This window comes from Nerophis lumbriciformis, linkage group LG04, assembly GCF_033978685.3.
Source record: "Nerophis lumbriciformis linkage group LG04, RoL_Nlum_v2.1, whole genome shotgun sequence".
Lineage (NCBI taxonomy): Eukaryota > Metazoa > Chordata > Actinopteri > Syngnathiformes > Syngnathidae > Nerophis > Nerophis lumbriciformis.
In genome coordinates, this window is record NC_084551.2 from 56,877,523 (window position 1) to 56,898,435 (window position 20,913).

At 40.1% G+C, this 20,913-nt stretch overlaps 1 protein-coding gene across 2 annotated transcripts in view; it reads right to left on the bottom strand.

The window, feature by feature from the left end:
* Positions 1-6,037: 6,037 nt before the first annotated feature.
* Positions 6,038-20,913, bottom strand: part of LOC133604660 (BAR/IMD domain-containing adapter protein 2) — a 45,014-nt gene continuing 30,138 nt past the window's right edge. For both annotated transcript variants that reach the window (XM_072913073.1, XM_072913072.1), the window contains 7 exons: positions 19,800-19,976; positions 16,107-16,548; positions 12,481-12,664; positions 10,859-10,915; positions 10,631-10,790; positions 9,805-9,845; positions 6,038-8,503 (listed from right to left, as the gene is read on the bottom strand). In XM_072913073.1, coding sequence (XP_072769174.1) covers positions 8,431-8,503; positions 9,805-9,845; positions 10,631-10,790; positions 10,859-10,915; positions 12,481-12,664; positions 16,107-16,548; positions 19,800-19,976 — 1,134 coding nt within the window. In that variant the 3' untranslated portion in view covers positions 6,038-8,430. The remainder of the gene's footprint in view (positions 8,504-9,804; positions 9,846-10,630; positions 10,791-10,858; positions 10,916-12,480; positions 12,665-16,106; positions 16,549-19,799; positions 19,977-20,913) is intronic.

A 20,913-nucleotide genomic window follows, 5' to 3' on the forward strand; every position in this document is an offset into this window, starting at 1 on the left:
CGCAGTCCTGTCTCTTCATCCGCATCTCCTCCAGTCTCTCCAAACTCTGCAGTCCTGTCTCTTCATCCGCATCTCCTCCAGTCTCTCCAAACTCCGCAGTCCTGTCTCTTCATCCGCATCTCCTCCAGTCTCTCCAAACTCCGCAGTCCTGTCTCTTCATCCGCATCTCCTCCAGTCTCTCCAAACTCCGTAGTCCTGTCTCTTCATCCGCATCTCCTCCAGTCTCTCCAAACTCCGCTGTTCTGTCTCTTCATCCGCATCTCCTCCAGTCTCTCCAAACGGACTCTGGTGTGGCAGAGACCCAGCAGCTGGTCTCCATGGCCAAAAGGCTCCCGGGAGGCAGATCCAGAAGTTCACAAAAAAACACCACAGAAGTCACAAAAGTCTATCTCTGAGTCTCCATGATGTCCCAGTTCCTCACGCTTTCTCTGAGTCTCCATGATGTCCCAGCTCCTCACCCTATCTCTGAGTCTCTCCGTGATGTCCCAGTTCCTCACCCTATCTCTGAGTCTCTCCATGATGTCCCAGCTCCTCACCCTATCTCTGAGTCTCCATGATGTCCCAGCTCCTCACCCTATCTCTGAGTCTCCATGATGTCCCAGCTCCTCACCCTATCTCTGAGTCTCTCCATGATGTCCCAGTTCCTCACGCTATCTCTGAGGGTGATCCCAGACATCCTGCGGAGGAAACTCATTTCTGCCGCTTGTATTCGCGACCTTGTCCTTTCAGTCATTACCCAAAGCTGGTGAACATCGGTGAGGGTAGGAACGTAGACCGACCGCTCAGCACAACAGACCTTTGTAGACGCCGCACCAATCTGTCAAGCTCACATTCCATTCTTCCTTCACTTCTGAACAAGATCCTGAGATACTTGAAATCCTCCACTTGAGGCAGAACTTCACTTCTGACTTGAGGGGTGCAGTCTACCCTTTTTCCATTTAGAACCATGGCCTCAGACACACACACAGATTGAGATACAGACACACAAATTAGTACACTTTCGGATTACACACACAGATTGAGATACAGACACACAAACTAGTACACATTCAGATTACACACACAGATTGAGATACAGACACACAAACTAGTACACATTCGGACTACAGACGCACAGATTGAGATACAGACCCACAAATTACTACACATTCGGACTACAGACGCACAGATTGAGATACAGACACACACATTAGTACACATTTGGGTTACACACACAAATTAGTACACATTCAGATTACACACACACACACACACACACACATATTGAGATACAGACACAAATTAGTACACTTTCGGTTTACAGACGCACAGATTGAGATACAGACACACAAATTAGTACACATTCAGATTACACACACACAGATTGAGATACAGACACACAAATTAGTACACATTCAGATTACACACACAGATTGAGATACAGACACAAATTAGTACACATTTGGATTACAGACGCACAGATTGAGATATAGACACACAAATTAGTACACATTCGGACTACAGACACACAAATTGAGATACAGATACACAAATTAGTATACATTCGGATTACAGACACACAAATTGAGATACAGATACACAAATTAGTACACATTCGGATTACAGACACACAAATTGAGATACAGATACACAAATTAGTATACATTCGGATTACAGACACACAAATTGAGATACAGACACAAATTAGTACACATTCGGATTACAGACACACATATTGAGATACAGACACACAAATTAGTACACATTCAGATTACACACACAGATTGAGATACAGACGCACAGATTGAGATATAGACACAAATTAGTACACATTCGGACTACAGACACACAAATTGAGATACAGATACACAAATTAGTATACATTCGGATTACAGACACACAAATTGAGATACAGATACACAAATTAGTACACACAAATTGAGATACAGACATAAATTAGTACACATTCGGATTACAGACACACATATTGAGATACAGACACACAAATTTGTACACATTCAGATTACACACACAGATTGAGATACAGACACAAATTAGTATACATTCGGATTACAGACACACAAATTGAGATAGACACAAATTAGTACACATTCGGATTACAGACACACAAATTGAGATACAGATACACAAATTAGTGTACATTCGGATTACAGACACACAAATTGAGATACAGACACACAAACTAGTACGAATTCGGATTACAGACACACAAATTGAGATACAGGTTTGCAAATAGTTTTTCTACAACAATGTTTCCTACACTTTTTTTTACCCGTGGGGTTGAAGCAACATGTGATTAAATGTCAAATCAATGTAACATTTTATTCAAACTCTGTCAGTAAAAAAGACTTAAATCCAAATAGATTTGACTATTTATTAGATTGGTGCTGTTGACCATTCACAGGCATGACTGGCTGAATAAAAGCAGACAACTTGATGTGCAATCATAGAATCTTCAATCAGAACTTTTTATAAAACAATATTCTCATCACTTCATGGTTTTGCACCACAAACTCACAAAACAAAGATTCCTTCCTTCATGCATTGGATTTTATTGGACAACATTGTTGGTGCATAGTCGTGTTCAAACTTCCACTTCCTTTCTACAGCAGCAAAACATTTTGTCTCCATTGAGATCAAAAGACCAATTGAAAGCAACATAAATCAGAGTGACTAATACATGCTGATCAATAACATAACATGTTCACATGTGGAGGCCATCTTCTACAAGAAGAAGACATCACAAACATTTGTCAACCTTCTCGTCAACCTTCAACAACACTTTGCTTCTCCTCACACTTGGACACAAAAGCCTCTCCAACACCTTCAGCAAGTGCTGGCTTGTGGGACTGCAGCAGCCATCAAAAAGAAACCAAAAGATCCTAAAAACCTGCACAATCGTTTTTCTTCCTCTCCTGCTCATAAAACTGATCCAAGGTGTCATGAGACCACCGACCGTGTCAAGAAGTGACACCCAGCAATAACGACGTAGAAAAAAAAGAAGGGCGATTTTGAAACCTGGCACTTCATTCTAGCGTAAACCATGACATTCTGGTGACTGATATGCCAGTTTTTTTCACTTAAAATCTACAAAAAATTGTTTTAGTATAAGAAAAAGTTAATTGGGTTTACACCAATGTCCACAACAGGACATTTATTTTATTTTTATTAAATTTAATAAAAAATGTTTTTAGTCTGCCCTGGCCAGCTGCTCAGGTATAACTAATTATATATATATATATATATATATATATATATATATATATATATATATATATACACACATACATATATATACACACATATATATAAATATATCTACATATATGTGTGTGTACATATGTATATATATACACACACACACACAAATATACATGTATATATACACATATATACATGTATATATATATATATATATATATATATATATACACACTCATTTGTGTATATATACATATACATTTGTGTGTATTTATACATATATATAATATACATATATGTATATATATACATATATATGTACACACATGTATATACAGGTAAAAGCCAGTAAATTAGAATATTTTGAAAAACTTGATTTATTTCAGTAATTGCATTCAAAAGGTGTAACTTGTACATTATATTTATTCATTGCACACAGACTGATGCATTCAAATGTTTATTTCATTTAATTTTGATGATTTGAAGTGGCAACAAATGAAAATCCAAAATTCCGTGTGTCACAAAATTAGAATATTACTTAAGGCTAATACAAAAAAGGGATTTTTAGAAATGTTGGCCAACTGAAAAGTATGAAAATGAAAAATATGAGCATGTACAATACTCAATACTTGGTTGGAGCTCCTTTTGCCTCAATTACTGCGTTAATGCGGCGTGGCATGGAGTCGATGAGTTTCTGGCACTGCTCAGGTGTTATGAGAGCCCAGGTTGCTCTGATAGTGGCCTTCAACTCTTCTGCGTTTTTGGGTCTGGCATTCTGCATCTTCCTTTTCACAATACCCCACAGATTTTCTATGGGGCTAAGGTCAGGGGAGTTGGCGGGCCAATTTAGAACAGAAATACCATGGTCCGTAAACCAGGCACGGGTAGATTTTGCGCTGTGTGCAGGCGCCAAGTCCTGTTGGAACTTGAAATCTCCATCTCCATAGAGCAGGTCAGCAGCAGGAAGCATGAAGTGCTCTAAAACTTGCTGGTAGACGGCTGCGTTGACCCTGGATCTCAGGAAACAGAGTGGACCGACACCAGCAGATGACATGGCACCCCAAACCATCACTGATGGTGGAAACTTTACACTAGACTTCAGGCAACGTGGATCCTGTGCCTCTCCTGTCTTCCTCCAGACTCTGGGACCTCAATTTCCAAAGGAAATGCAAAATTTGCATGGTTGGGTGATGGTTTGGGGTGCCATGTCATCTGCTGGTGTCGGTCCACTCTGTTTCCTGAGATCCAGGGTCAACGCAGCCGTCTACCAGCAAGTTTTAGAGCACTTCATGCTTCCTGCTGCTGACCTGCTCTATGGAGATGGAGATTTCAAGTTCCAACAGGACTTGGCGCCTGCACACAGCGCAAAATCTACCCGTGCCTGGTTTACGGACCATGGTATTTCTGTTCTAAATTGGCCCGCCAACTCCCCTGACCTTAGCCCCATAGAAAATCTGTGGGGTATTGTGAAAAGGAAGATGCAGAATGCCAGACCCAAAAACGCAGAAGAGTTGAAGGCCACTATCAGAGCAACCTGGGCTCTCATAACACCTGAGCAGTGCCAGAAACTCATCGACTCCATGCCACGCCGCATTAACGCAGTAATTGAGGCAAAAGGAGCTCCAACCAAGTATTGAGTATTGTACATGCTCATATTTTTCATTTTCATACTTTTCAGTTGGCCAACATTTCTAAAAATCCCTTTTTTGTATTAGCCTTAAGTAATATTCTAATTTTGTGACACACGGAATTTTGGATTTTCATTTGTTGCCACTTCAAATCATCAAAATTAAATGAAATAAACATTTGAATGCATCAGTCTGTGTGCAATGAATAAATATAATGTACAAGTTACACCTTTTGAATGCAATTACTGAAATAAATCAAGTTTTTCAAAATATTCTAATTTACTGGCTTTTACCTGTATATGTAAGTATATATACAGTATATATATATATATATATATACTTGTATATATATATATATATATATATATATATATATATATATACTTGTATGTATATAGAAATATATTTCTATCTGTATATATATATATATATATATATATATATATATATATACTTGTATGTATATAGAAATATATTTCTATCTGTATATATATATATATATATATATATATATATATATATATATATATATATATATATATATATATATATAGACCCATTACCTCCCTGCTTGGCACTCAGCATCAAGGGTTGGAATTGGGGGTTAAATCATCCAAAAATGATTCCCGGGTGCGGCCACCGCTGCTGCTCACTGCTCCCCTCACCTTAAAGGGGGTAATCAAGGGTGATGGGTCAAACGTAGAGAATAATTTCACCACACCTAGTGTGTGTGTGACAATCATTGGTACTTTAACTTAATTATATACAGACATGATTACTAACCAACATGAAGTGGAAACTACAAAATAAGAGCGCTGGACAGGAACTAAAGACCAAAGAGGAAAACACCAACATGTGACTAAACTGTCACTTCATCTTAAAAAGAAAATGAAAAGTGTGCATTGTTATTTTCTCTCCTACAATCCAGGTTAATACTGCCGTGCTTTTATTTTAAAACTTACCTGGCACTAAACAGGAAGTCCATGTGTGCAGGTTGTAAAGGTGTGCAACTAGACAGTAGTTACGTTGCAGCTGAGCGATAATGGCAACATTAATAACTACTACAACTTAGGTGGACAGTTTGTAACAAGGTTGTCCCCATAAAACATTTTCACCTATCAATATTGGAGCCTCGAGTGGTGGCCGATACCGATGTGATCTGATACGATATCATTGGAAACAACACATACTTTGATCACACCTTGTTTTGTTGCTCATGACGCAGTAAGTTGAACAATGTGGACACGCTTGATACTTGATAATGTCACGTTTTATTGTTCCATGATTATTACCTATGCCTAGCTTGTGTGCTATTGTGTGCAGCTGCTAGCTCCTAGTAGCCTATAGGCTAGCATGTGCAAGTAAACACTGCTTGTATCGCACATGATATCACACACAAGTAAAAACGCTGCAGGACAGCTCGTATCGCACATGATATCACACACAAGTAAACACGCTGCAGGACTGCTCGTATCGCACATGATATTACACACAAGTAAAAATGCTGCAGGATTGCTCGTATCGCACATGATATCACAACACAAGTAAACATGCTGCAGGACTGCTCGTATCGCACATGATATCCCACACACAAGTAAACACGCTGCAGGACTGCTTGTATCGCACATGATATCACACACAAGTAAACACGCTGCAGGACTGCTCGTATCGCACATGATATTACACACAAGTAAAAACGCTGCAGGACTGCTCATATCGCACATGATATCACACACAAGTGAACATGCTGCAGGACTGCTCGTATCCCACATGATATCACACACAAGTAAAAACGCTGCAGGACTGCTCGTATCGCACATAATATCACACACAAGTAAACACTGCAAGACTGCTTGTATTGCACATGATATCACACACAAGTAAATATTGCTCGTATCGCACATTTTATCACAAAAGAAAAAACGCTGCAGGACTGCTCGTATCGCACATGACATTACACATTATATCACACAAGAAAAAACGCTGCAGACTGCTTGTATAGCACATGATATCACATACAAGTAAACACTCTGCAGGACTGTTGTACTGTACATGATATCACACACAAGCAAGCATTCTGCAGTACTACCTGTATCGCATATGATATCTCACACAAGTAAACACACTGCAGTACTGCTCGTATTGCACATGATATCACACACAAGTAAACACTGCTCGTATCGCACATGATATCACACACAAGTAATTACTCTGCATGACCACTCGTATCGCACATGATATCACACTCAAGTAAACACTCTGCATGGCCGCTCGTATTGCACATGATATCACACTCAAGTAAACACTCTGCAGGACCGCTTGTATCGCACATTATACCATACTTAAGTAAACACGCTGCAGGACCGCTCATATCGCACATGATATCACACATTTTACATGCAAACACATGTCATCAAATCCTTGTTTTTCTTGATGATATCAGATTGAGACAGTGACAGCCCTAGTTTGTAGTTTCTCCAGTGAGTGCGATATAAGCAGCCATGGTAGAACAGTGAAGCTGTCACTTCATGCGATATAAGCAGCCATGGAAGAACAGTGGTGCTGTCACTCCATGCGATATAAGCAGCCATGGTAGAAGAGAGGTGCGTCACTCTATGTGATATAAGCACCCATGGTAGAACAGTGGTGCTGTCACTCCATGCGATATAATCAGCCATGGTAGAACAGTGGTGCTGTCACTCCATGCGATATAAGCAGCCATGGTAGAACAGTGGTGCTGTCACTCCATGCGATATAAGCAGCCATGGTAGAACAGGGGTGCTGTTAGTCCATGCGATATAACCAGCCATGGTAGAAGAGAGGTGCTGTCACTCCATGTGATATAAGCAGCCATGGTAGAACAGTGGTACTGTCACTCCATGTGATATAAGCACCCATGGTAGAACAGTGGTGCTGTCACTCCATGCGATATAAGCAGCCATGGTAGAACAGTGGTGCTGTCACTCCATGCGATACAAGCAGCCATTGTAGAAGAGGGGTGCTGTGACTCCATGCGATATAAGCAGCCATGGTAGAACAGTGGTGCTGTGACTCCATGCGATATAAGCAGCCATGGTAGAAGAGGGGTGCTGTGACTCGATGCGATATAAGCAGCCATGGTAGAAGAGGGGTGCTGTGACTCCATGCGATATAAGCAGCCATGGTAGAACAGTGGTGCTGTCACTCCATGCGATATAAGCAGCCATGGTAGAACAGGGGTGCTGTGACTCCATGCGATATAAGCAGCCATGGTAGAAGAGGGGTGCTGTGACTCCATGCGATATAAACAGCCATGGTAGAACAGTGGTGCTGTCACTCCATGCGATATAAGCAGCCATGGTAGAACAGGGGTGCTGATACTCCATGCGATATAAGCAGCCATGGTAGAACAGTGGTGCTGTGACTCCATGTGATATAAGCAGCCATGGTAGAACAGTGGTGCTGTGACTCCATGTGATATAAGCAGCCATGGTAGAAGAAGGGTGCTGTCACTCCATGCAATATAAGCAGCCATGGTAGAAGTGGGGTGCTTTGACTCCATGCGATATAAGCAGCCATGGTAGAAGAGGGGTGCTGTGACTCCATGCGATATAAGCAGCCATCACTCCATGATGGGGGCTGAGCGGTCGTTGGTCACAGTCTTTCTGAGGCGAACGTGAGCAAAAGGGTTCGCTCTGAAGCAAACAATCAAGTGTTAGAGAGAAGAGAAATTGATAGTAATTACTATTATTATTATATTTATTAATATTACAATTGTTATTAATAGTATCACTATTATTACTATTAGTATTATTATTATTATTATTATGATCACTATTATCATTGTTATTATTATTACTGTTATTATTACTATTACTGTTATTATTATTGTTATTATTATTATTATAATTAATATTGTTATTATCATTATTATTATTGTTGTTACCTTTATGGTTATTATTATTGTTATGTATTATTATTATTATCATTATTGTTATTATTATTATTATTATTATAATTATCATTATTCTTGTTATTACTTTTATTATCATTCTTTATATTATGATAATTATGTTTTTTGTTGATATTACCATTATTATTGTTGTTGTTATTATTATTACTATTATTATTATTGATATTATCATTATTATTATTGTTATAGTTATTTTTATTATTATTGTCATTGTTGTTATTATTATATTATTATTGTTATTATTGTTATTACAATATTGTTATTGTTATTATTATTATAATTTGTATTACTTGAATTATTTGTATTACTATGATTATTATTATTATTATATTGTTGTTATTATTATTATTACTACTGCTTTCAATATTATTACTATTATTATTATTTATATTATTATCATTATCATTTTTGTAATTAATGGTGTTATTATTATTGTTAATATTCATATTAGTATTATTACTATTATTATTATTATCATTATTATTTGTTGTTAATATTATTACTATTATTATTATTATCATTATTATTTGTTGTTAATATTATTACTATTATTGTTATTATTAATTGTATTATCATTATTGTTATTTTTATCACTATCTTTATTATTAATTTTGTTATGATTATATTTTAATTATTAATATTGTTGTTATTATAGTTATTATTATTATAATCTTTATGGCTATTATTATTATTGTGAGTATTATTATTGTTATTATTATAACAATCATTATGGTTGTTATTATGATGGTGATTATTATTATTAATATTGTAGTTATTGTCAATATTATAATTATAATTATTATTGTTATTATTATGATTATGAATATGATTATTATTATGGTTATTATTATAATCATCATGGTTGTTATGATGATGATTATTGTTAATATTAATATTGTCGGTATTGTTATTATTATAATCATGCTTGTTATGATTATGATTATGAATATTATTGTTATTATGATTACAATCATTATAGTTGATGATTATTATTGTGATGATTGTTATGTTGAGGATGCTCACCTGGTGGGAGAGGGTGGTGGTGAGGCCAAATGGGCAGTGATCTGTGATGAAGAGCAGACATTTGCACTCAGCATTGATGAACTCTCTGCTTCAGTCTCAGTGTCCCAGTGTCAGTGTACCAGTGTCAGTGTCCCAGTCCCAGTGTCAGTGTCCCAGTGTCCCAGTGTCAGTGTACCAGTCCCAGTGTCAGTGTCAGTGTCCCAGTCCCAGTCCCAGCGTCAGTGTCCCAGTGTCAGTGTCCCAGTGTCAGTGTACCAGTGTCAGTGTCCCAGTGTCAGTGTACCAGTCCCAGTGTCAGTGTCCCAGTCCCAGTGTCCCAGTCCCAGTGTCAGTGTCCCAGTGTCCCAGTGTACCAGTGTCAGTGTCCCAGTGTCAGTGTACCAGTGTCAGTGTCCCAGTGTCAGTATACCAGTCCCAGTGTCAGTGTCCCAGTCCCAGTCCCAGTGTCAGTGTCCCAGTGTCCCAGTCCCAGTGTCAGTGTCAGTGTCAGTGTCCCAGTGTCAGTGTCCCAGTCCCAGTGTCAGTGTCCCAGTGTCAGTGTCAGTGTCCCAGTCCCAGTGTCAGTGTCCCAGTGTCAGTGTCCCAGTGTCCCAGTCCCAGTGTCAGTGTCAGTGTCAGTGTCCCAGTGTCAGTGTCCCAGTGTCCCAGTGTCAGTGTCCCAGTGTCAGTGTCCCAGTGTCAGTGTCCCAGTCCCAGTGTCAGTGTCCCAGTGTCCCAGTGTCAGTGTCAGTGTCAGTGTCAGTGTCCCAGTCCCAGTGTCAGTGTCCCAGTGTCCCAGTGTCAGTGTCCCAGTGTCCCAGTGTCAGTGTCAGTGTCCCAGTGTCACCTGCTGGCTGTCGGCCATGCTGTAAGGGCGAGGCCGGAAGGTGCTGACCCTGGGTGGAGGAAGGCGGTGCTCCTCGTCTGACTCGGCAGTGAGGGGCGGAGACACCAGCTGGTCCAGCCCACTCATGCTGGTGCTGTTGGTCTTGGACAGGAAGTGGTCTCTGCAAGGGGGGGACACTCCATTAGGTACACTTGACTTCCCGTGCCTATTGTTGTGGGCAACACTCACCTGTCCAGGTGATCCGTCCCAGCGTGTTGAGTGTAGGAGAAAGGGAACCAGCCTTTTCTGTCGAGACATCACATGTTGCTTTTCTTACATATTGATTATTAGTCATCCATCAATATAAGGTATTGATCACATATAATAATAATAATAATGCCTTTTCCAAACAGGAGTATTATTTTATTAAAACCATAGCAACATACAGCCGTGCTCAAAAGTTTTTGACCCCGACTGTAGATACATGAATGATATACAAACTACAAATAATCACATTTATTATATACATTCATATTTCTTTATATATATATATATATATATATATATATATATATATATATATATATATATATATATGTATAAAAACACATGTTATAATAATCATTATTATTATTATTATATATTTTTGGATATTATTATTATCTTGTTAAATTGTAGTAGTTTTGGTATTATTTATTTATTATGTATTTTTCTTATACAACCACAACAATAATAATGATGATTATTAATTTTTTTAAACTATACATTTAAAAAAATGTTTAGTATTGGTAAATAATTGTACTATTATATATTTTTAACCACAACAATAATACTTATTATTTCAATCAATCAATCAATCAAAGTTTATTTATATAGCCCTAAATCACGAGTGTCTCAAAGGGCTGCACAAGCCACAACGACATCCTGGGCTCAGATCCCACATTTGAAAAAAATACAATAGTATTTTTAAACCGCAGACGTTTTTTTAGTAATATTTATTTATTTTACTATAAATTTACAACAAAAATAATGTTTATTAAAAAAATGCATGGGAAAAAAAGATATATTATTAAATAGCAGTAGCATTGTTAGTAATATTTATTTATTTTACTCTTTTTTTTTTTTCAACCACAACAATAGTAATTATTATTTAAAAAAACATTTGAAAAATGACAATAGTATTTTCAAATGGCAGATGTTTTTTTTTTTAAGTAATATTTATTTATTTTACGATTATATATTTTTAACAACAAAATTATATTTATTAAAAAAATGCATTGGAAAAAAAGATATATTATTAAATAGCAGTAGCATTGTTAGTCATATTTATTTATTTTACTTGTATATTTTTTTTTACCACAACAATAATTATTATTATTTAAAAAAACATTTGAAAAAAGACAATAGTATTTTCAAATGGTAGACGTTTTTTTTTTAGTAATATTTATTTATTTTATTGTTATATATTTTTAAACAACAAATATATTTATAAAAAAAATACAGTGGAAAAAAAAAATATTATTACATAGCAGTAGCATCGTTAGTAATATTTATTGATTTACTTGTATTTTTTTTTTTACCACAACAATAAAGCATATCCAAAACAAATAAGTAAATCATCATTATTACTATTGATATTATATTTGTGGTTTTAGTATTATTTCTTTTTACAATGATTTTATTGTTTGATATTTTGACTCACAACAATAATAATGATTCCTAAACATATTTGATAAATAGACATAACATTATTATGAAATGGCAGCAGTCTTTTTACTATTTTATATTTATAGGATATATTTTTCAACCCCAAAAAGAATGATGCTATGCTACATGTTTTAAGGACAAGCTGTATAAAAAGAGGTTATCACCGGCCCGTGCGCTCGTTCTGCCCGTAGTGCCATCCGTCTCTGGGCTCTGAGATCAGCAGCGTGATGCTGTCCCCGGGCAGGAAGTGCAGCAGGGAAGCCCCGCCTCCTCCCTCCGACGCTGCGGGTGAGTGAGCAAACATGGCCGCCACTCGCGTTGGCCTCGACTGAGGTAGCATCCTGGAGCCTGGAGGAGGAAGACGTTAGCTCATGCTAACTTCTTTGATGGGTTTACGCCTAAAAAACATGCATTTTCATACTCGGCGCCATCTTAGAAGTACGCTAACTTTTCCTATTTCATCATGCTAATGTTAGCATGCTAACATTTTTTTTGCCAGAATTTTTACTAATGTCATTCATATAAACCTTAACATGGATTTTGATACTTGCCGCCATCTTACAAGTATGCAACATTTTCCTATCCCATCATGCTAATGTTAGCATGCTAACATTTTATGCCAGCATTTTTGCTAATTTCATTCATATAAACCTTAACATGGATTTTGATACTTAGCGCCATCTTACAAGTACGCTAAACCTACTCAGTGGCCTAGTGGTTAGAGTGTCTGCCCTGAGATGGGTAGGTTGTGAATTCAAACCCCGGCCGAGTCATACCAAAGACTATTAAAAATGGGAGCCATTACCTCCCTGCTTGACACTCAGCATTAAGGGTTGGAATTGGGGGTTAAATCACCAAAAATGATTCCTGGGCGCGGCACCGCTGCTGCCCACTGCTCCCCTCACCTCCCAGGGGGTGAACAAGGGCATAGGTCAAATGCAGAGGACAAATTTCACCACACCTCGTGTGTGTGTGACAATCATTGGTACTTTAACTTTAACATTACCTATCACAATCATGCTAATGTTAGCATGCTAACATTTTATGCCAGCATTTTTGCTAATTTCTCTCCCGATGTAGAAATATTAACTATAAAATGCAGGCCATTTTATTTACCCCGGGAATTCAGTGCTATGATCTTCACAGCAGTATACATTTCCCCCCAGTGCTAACACCAAAGAAGCTTTGAATGCTTTGTACCGCTCCATCAATGAACTGCAAACTACACATCCAGGGGGAGTTTTCATCGTGGCAGGGGATTTTAATCAAGCTAACATGAAAACTGTGTTCCCTCATTTCCATCAATATGTGAATTTTGCAACCAGGTGTGGAAGCACATTGGACATGGTGCACAGCAATATTAAACACGCATTTAAAGCTGCACCACGCCCCCACCTTGGCTCCTCAGATCATCTATCTGTGATGCTAATTCCTGCATACAAGCCCCTGCTCATCAGGAAGCAAGCTACGGTGAAGCAGGTGAGGACCTGGCCAGAGGGAGCAATGGAAGCATTACAAGACTGCTTCGAAACCACAAACTGGGACATGTTCAAGGCAGCCGCCACCGATAATCATAACGTGTGGAGGAGTATGCAGAGTCTGTGTCCGCATACATTCAGAAGTGCATGGAGGATGTCAGTGTGATCAAGAACATCCCCACATGGGCCAACGAGAAACCCTGGATGAACAGTGAGGTACGTGCAATGCTGAAGGCTCGGAACAAGGCTTTCAAGTCTGGCAACATGGTAGCATTAAAAACAGCCAGAGCTAACCTGAACCGTGCCATTAAGGTTGCAAAGCGTGCTCACAGTCAGAAAGTGCAGGACTTCTTCGAGAACCCCATGAACACTAGACAAATGTGGCAGGGCATACAGGTCATCACAGACTATAAAGCTGCCCCCTGTCCCTGTGGCAACAGTATCAGCTTCCTAGATGACCTTAATAACTACTTTGCGAGGTTTGAGGCACTTAACACCACTCCGGCGAGAAAATCCATCCCTCGCCCTGATGAGCAGCCGCTCAACCTAGACATAGCGGATGTCCGGAAAACCCTGAGGAGAGTGAACCCCCGAAAAGCACCGGGACCTGATGACGGGCAAGGTGCTTAAGGGATGTGCAGACCAGCTGGCGGGGGTTCTCACAGACATCTTCAACATCTCGCTGACCCAGGCTGTGGTACCATCATGTTTTAAGACGGCCACAATCATTCCAGTGCCTAAAAAACCCACAATCTCCTCCCTCAATGATTATTGCCCCGTGGCACTCACTCCCACCATAATGAAGTGCTTGGAGAGGCTGGTAAAGGAATATATTGTCTCCAGACTTCCCCCCACATTCCACTCATACCAGTTTGCTTATGGCCCTAACCGCTCCACAGAGGACGCCATCTCCTCTGCACTCCACCTGAGCTTAGAACATCTGGAAGGAAAGGACACACACGTGCGGATGTTGTTTCTGGACTTCAGCTCAGCATTCAACACCATCATCCCACAGCACTTGGTGAGCAAACTCGCCCCCCTTGGATTCAGTAACCCCCTTTGCAACTGGCTGCTCGACTTCCTCACAGACAGACCCCAATCTGTGAGAGTGGGCAACAACACCTCCAGTGCCATCTCCCTGAGCACCGGCTCCCCCCAGGGCTGCGTCCTGAGTCCACTGCTGTTCACGTTGATGACCCATGACTGCTGCGCCAGGTCCACTACTAACCACATTGTGAAGTACACGACAGTAGTGGGCCTCATCCGTGACAACAACCACATGGACTACAGGGAGGAGGTGAAACATCTGGTTGACTGGTGCAGAACCAACAACCTGGTCCTGAACGTGGACAAGACCAAGGAGATCATCGTTGACTTCAGGAAGCACCAGTCCAGCCACGCTCCACTCTACATCAACGGCACAGCGGTGGAGATAGTAAGCAGCACCAAGTTCCTGGGGGTGCAGATAACTGACAATATAACCTGGTCTCTACACACCGGAGCTCTTGTAAAAAGAGCTCAGCAGCGCATGCACTTTTTGCGTGGGATGAAAAGAGCACAGCTCTCTCAGCACATTCTACAGAGGCACTATAGAGAGAAACAGCATCTCTGTCTGGACTGGAGCCTGCAGTGCCTCAGACTGGAAGTCTCTCCAGAGAGTGGTGAGGACGGCTGGAAAGATCATCAGGACTCCTCTTCCTCCTATCCAGGAGATGGCAAAAAGCCGCTGCCTGACCAGGGCTCAGAAAATCTGCAAAGACTCCTCCCACCCCCACCAAGGACTGTTTTCACTGCTGGACTCTAGAAAGAGGTTTTGCAGCCTCCGAAGCAGAACCTCCAGGTTCTGTAACAGCTTCTTCCCTCAGGCTGTAAGACTCTTGAACGCATCATAATTAAATTATCCCCTCAACTCCCCCCAAAATGGATTAACTCGCTGGAATAAAAAAGACAATATAACATACATCCATACGTGGATGCATATGAAAAAGTGCAATATATTTATCTGTACAGTAATCTATTTATTTATTTATATATATATATATATATATTTATTTATTTATATCTGCACCTTATTGCTTTTTTATCCTGCACTACCATGAGCTAATGCAACCTTCTTATCTGTACTGTAAAGTTCACATTTGAATGACAATAAAAAGGAAGTCTAAGTCTAAGTCTAAGTCTATATAAATGTAAAAATGGTGGATTTTGATACTTGGCGCCATCTTACACGTACGACAATTTCTCCTCTATTGTCATGCTAACGTTAGCATGCTAACATTTATCTTGCAAGTACACTTTGTGGTGCAGCTTACCTGGAAAGCCAGCCAGCCTCACTTCCCCGCCGGGCCTCCTGGGTAGAGGAAGCGTGGACGTGCCGCACATGTCGGCAGCCTTCATCAGCCAAGGCGGCGTGCTGTTACCTGCCGGCCCCGCCCCTTGGTGCACAGGTGTGACGGCCCTGGAGAGGGGGGCGCTGTGGGGCAGCGGCGGGCTGTGCGGGATAGCGAGGGTCACGCCCTGCGAGCAGCTGCTGGACGGCGACACCTGCTTGACGGACATGACGGTGGAGGGGATGAGGCTGGGCGACAGGTTGATGGTGTTGGCGGCCATGAGGAGGGAGGCGGCCTGGGAGGTGGCGGTGTCGGCTGGGCCCGCCCAGGTGGACACGCCCAGAGGGGAGCTGCTGCGCTGCGGAGACCCTCCCCTGGAGAAACCCTGCGAGGTGGGCGGGGAGTCCGGAGCACAGGAGTCGCTCTGGGAGGACGAGGAAGGAAGTGAGCGCTGCTGCTGCGGCTGCGAGCGACCGCCGTTTAACAGCGGCGGCACTTCTTGAACTGACGGCTTCTGCAAAACCGTTTCAAGGTCACACAATCAATTACAAGGTCAAAGGAAGTCCTCTTCTACGCAAACTTTGAAAGAACACCCGTGTTTGTTAGCTTGCCTCTTAAAGGGGAAGTGCACTTGTTCTTTGGACTGTTGTCACACAAGACGCATTCTGAGTCATAAAATAAGGCAAGTAAGAGGTGGCTAACAATGCAGCTAATGGGAGCGCTACATTGCACCCATAGAACCCTTTCAACAACACCCATATAGACTTATGTTAGCATGCTAGCATTTTTGCTAATGTCATTCATATACCGTACACCTAAAAAGCATGGAATTAGATCAGTGGTTCTTAACCTGGGTTCGGTAAATCTGCCTCAGGGGTTCGGTGAGTCTGCCTCAGGGGTTCGGCGGAGCCTCCGCCGCGGAGGTCACGATACACCCGACTCATCGTGTAAATAAAAACTTCTCCCTATCGGCATGTTATGGATACCCCCAAACAATGTTCCCTCTAATTTTCCATTTGATTCGCAGGTGTGTAATTTGTGTAAGTTGGATTTGTTCTTTGGTGAAGAAGGAGCTGAGCCGGAAGGCAAAGCTCTCAATTTACCGGTCGATCTACGTTCCCATCCTCACCTATGGTCATGAGCTTTGGGTTATGACCGAAAGGACAAGATCACGGGTACAAGCGGCCGAAATGAGTTTCCTCCGCCGGGTGGCGGGGCTCTCCCTTAGAGATAGGGTGAGAAGCTCTGCCATCCGGGAGGAGCTCAAAGTAAAGCCGCTGCTCCTCCACATCGAGAGGAGCCAGATGAGGTGGTTCGGGCATCTGGTCAGGATGCCACCCGAACGCCTCCCTAGGGAGGTGTTTAGGGCACGTCCGACCGGTAGGAGGCCGCGGGGAAGACCCAGGACACGTTGGGAAGACCCAGGACACGTTGGGAAGACTATGTCTCCCGGCTGGCCTGGGAACGCCTCGGGGTCCCACAGGAAGAGCTGGACGAAGTGGCTGGGGAGAGGGAAGTCTGGGCTTCCCTGCTTAGGGTGCTACCCCCGCGACCCGACCTCGGATAAGCGGAAGAAGATGGATGGATGGATGGATGGATTTGTTCTTTGAACAAGGTGATGATCATGCACGGTTCATTTTGTGCACCACTAAAAAAACATGTAACTTTGTCTTGAATTTGAAAATATATATATATGTGTGTATATATATTTTTTTCACTAAAGAAGGGTTCAGTGAATGCACATATGAAACTGGTGGGGTTTGGTACCTCCAACAAGGTTAAGAACCACTGAATTAGATAATAGGCGCCATCTTACAAGTACACTAACTTTTCCTATCTCATCATGTTCAGTTTACATGTGGTGACCTGAATATTGACAAGTATTAGTGATATTGTTATTATAGGCGCTAACGCAGAGGAACTACTTTTAGCGGCTAACGAGCTTATGCTGCTGTATTGACATATTGAGCTGCTGCATGGCCTCTGACTTGGTGAAAGTTGATAGTAGATGACAAATCCTGCCTCTCACCTGGATAGTACAAATCCCGTTTCCATATGAGTTGGGAAATTGTGTTAGATGTAAATATAAACGGAATACAATGATTTGCAAATCATTTTCAACCCATATTCAATTGAATATGCTACAAAGACAACATATTTGATGTTCAAACTCAAACATTTTTTTTTTGCAAAAAATCATTAACTTTAGAATTTGATGCCAGCAACACGTGACAAAGAAGTTGGGAAAGGTGGCAATAAATACTGATAAAGTTGAGGAATGCTCATCAAACACTTATTTGGAACATCCCACAGGTGTGCAGGCTAATTGGGAACAGGTGGGTGCCATGATTGGGTATAAAAACAGCTTCCCAAAAATTGCTCAGTCTTTCACAAGAAAGGATGGGGCGAGGTACACCCCTTTGTCCACAACTGCGTGAGCAAATAGTCAAACAGTTTAAGAACAACGTTTCTCAAAGTGCAATTGCAAGAAATTTAGGGATTTCAACATCTACGGTCCATAATATCATCAAAAGGTTCAGAGAATCTGGAGAAAACCAACATTGAATGACCGTGACCTTCGATCCCTCAGACGGCACTGTATCAAAAACCGACATCAATATCTAAAGGATATCACCACATGGGCACAGGTACACTTCAGAAAACCACTGTCACTAAATACAGTTGGTCGCTACATCTGTAAGTGCAAGTTAAAGCTCTACTATGCAAAGCGAAAGCCATTTATCAACAACACCCAGAAGCGCCGCCGGCTTCTCTGGGCCAGAGATCATCTAAGATGGACTCATGCAAAGTGGAAAAGTGTTCTGTGGTCTGACGAGTCCACATTTCAAATTGTTTTTGGAAATCCGGACCAAAGGGGAAGCGAACCATCCAGACTGTTATCGACGCAAAGTTGAAAACCCAGCATGTGTGATGGTATGGGGGTGCATTAGTGCCCAAGACATGGGTAACCTACTCATCTGTGAAGGGACCATTAATGCTGAAAGGTACATACAGGTTTTGGAACAACATATGCTGCCATCTAAGCGCCGTCTTTTTCATGGACGCCCCTGCTTATTTCAGCAAGACAATGCCAAGCCACATTCAGCACGTGTTACAACAGCGTGGCTTTGTAAAAAAAGAGTGCGGGTACTTTCCTGGCCCGACTGCAGTCCAGACCTGTCTCCCATTGAAAATGTGTGGCTTATTATGAAGCGTAAAATACGACAACGGAGACCCCGGACTGTTGAACGACTGAAGCTCTACATAAAACAAGAATGGGAAAGAATTCCACTTTCAAAGCTTCAACTATTAGTTTCCTCAGTTCCCAATCGTTTATTGGGTGTTATTAAAAGAAAAGGTGATGTAACACAGTGGTGAACATGCCCTTTCCCAACTACTTTGGCACATGTTGCAGCCATGAAATTCTACGTTAATTATTATTTGCAAAAAAAAAAAAAAAGTTTATGAGTTTGAACATCAAATATGTTGTCTTTGTAGCATATTCAACTGAATATAGGTTGAAAAGGATTTGCAAATCATTGTATTCCGTTTATATTTACATCTAACACAATTTCCCAACTCATATGGAAACAGGGTTTGTTGAAGGTTGTGGTTCTACAATAAGTGCAGTTGCCCTTCAAGTTGCAGCTTGTGACTGCGGGAGGAGGCGGTCACCTGCTCTGGTTGGCTGCAGAGCAGCTTGGTGTGGCGAAGGACCTCGGCCATGCTGGCCGCTGCGGAGCTTTGTGGCGCCGTGTGACGCATCAGATTGAGAGCGCGCTCCGGGAGTTTGGTTGGCTGCGTGCACGACTGTTGCCACGACGACAGTTTCTGCGCCAGGAGCTCTCTCACCTGACAACAGGAGACCACAATCTAACATTTATTTACTAATCAAACACTAATATTATAATAATCACCAATGTTTTAGCATTATTATTGTTGTTGAACCACAACAATAATAATGATTAATAGAAATAAAACATTTGAAAAACAGACTAATATTATTATTAAATAAGAGCAGTAATATTCATTTATTTTATATGTATTATACTTTTACACAGTATTTTTAAAACCATAATAATAATAATGATTATAAATAATACATTTGAAAAATAACTACTGTTTTTAGTAATATTTGTTTTCTTTTCTGAATTTAGTTTATGCTTACACAATACTTTTTTTGACCGCAACAACAACAATATTAAAAAAACAATACATTTGAAAAATACACTTAATATTATTATTAAATAACAGTTGTAATATTTACTTATTTTGTGCTTATTTTATTCTTACATCATTTATTTTTTAACCACAACAATAATCATATTCATAAAAAAAAACAATACATTTGAAAAATAGGCAACATATATTTATTAAATACCACTAGTGGTTTTAATCATATTTATTTATTTGGTACTTATTTTATTCTTACACTGTATATTTTCTAACCACAACAATAATAATGATTATTAAAAACAATACATTAGAAAAATAGACATAAAATTATTATTAAATATCAGTAATGTTTATTGTCGTATTCATTTATTTTGTACTTATTTTATTCTTAAACTGTATATTTTCTAACCACAACAATAATAATAACTATAAAAAAAAAACATTTGAAAAACCGACATAATATTATTATTAAATATCGGTAGTGCTTTTAGTCATATTCATTTATTTTGTACTTATTTTATTCTTACAGGATTTTTTTTTTTAACCACAACCATAATAATATTTATCCAAAAAAAACAATACATTTGAAAAATAGACATATTATTATTAAATA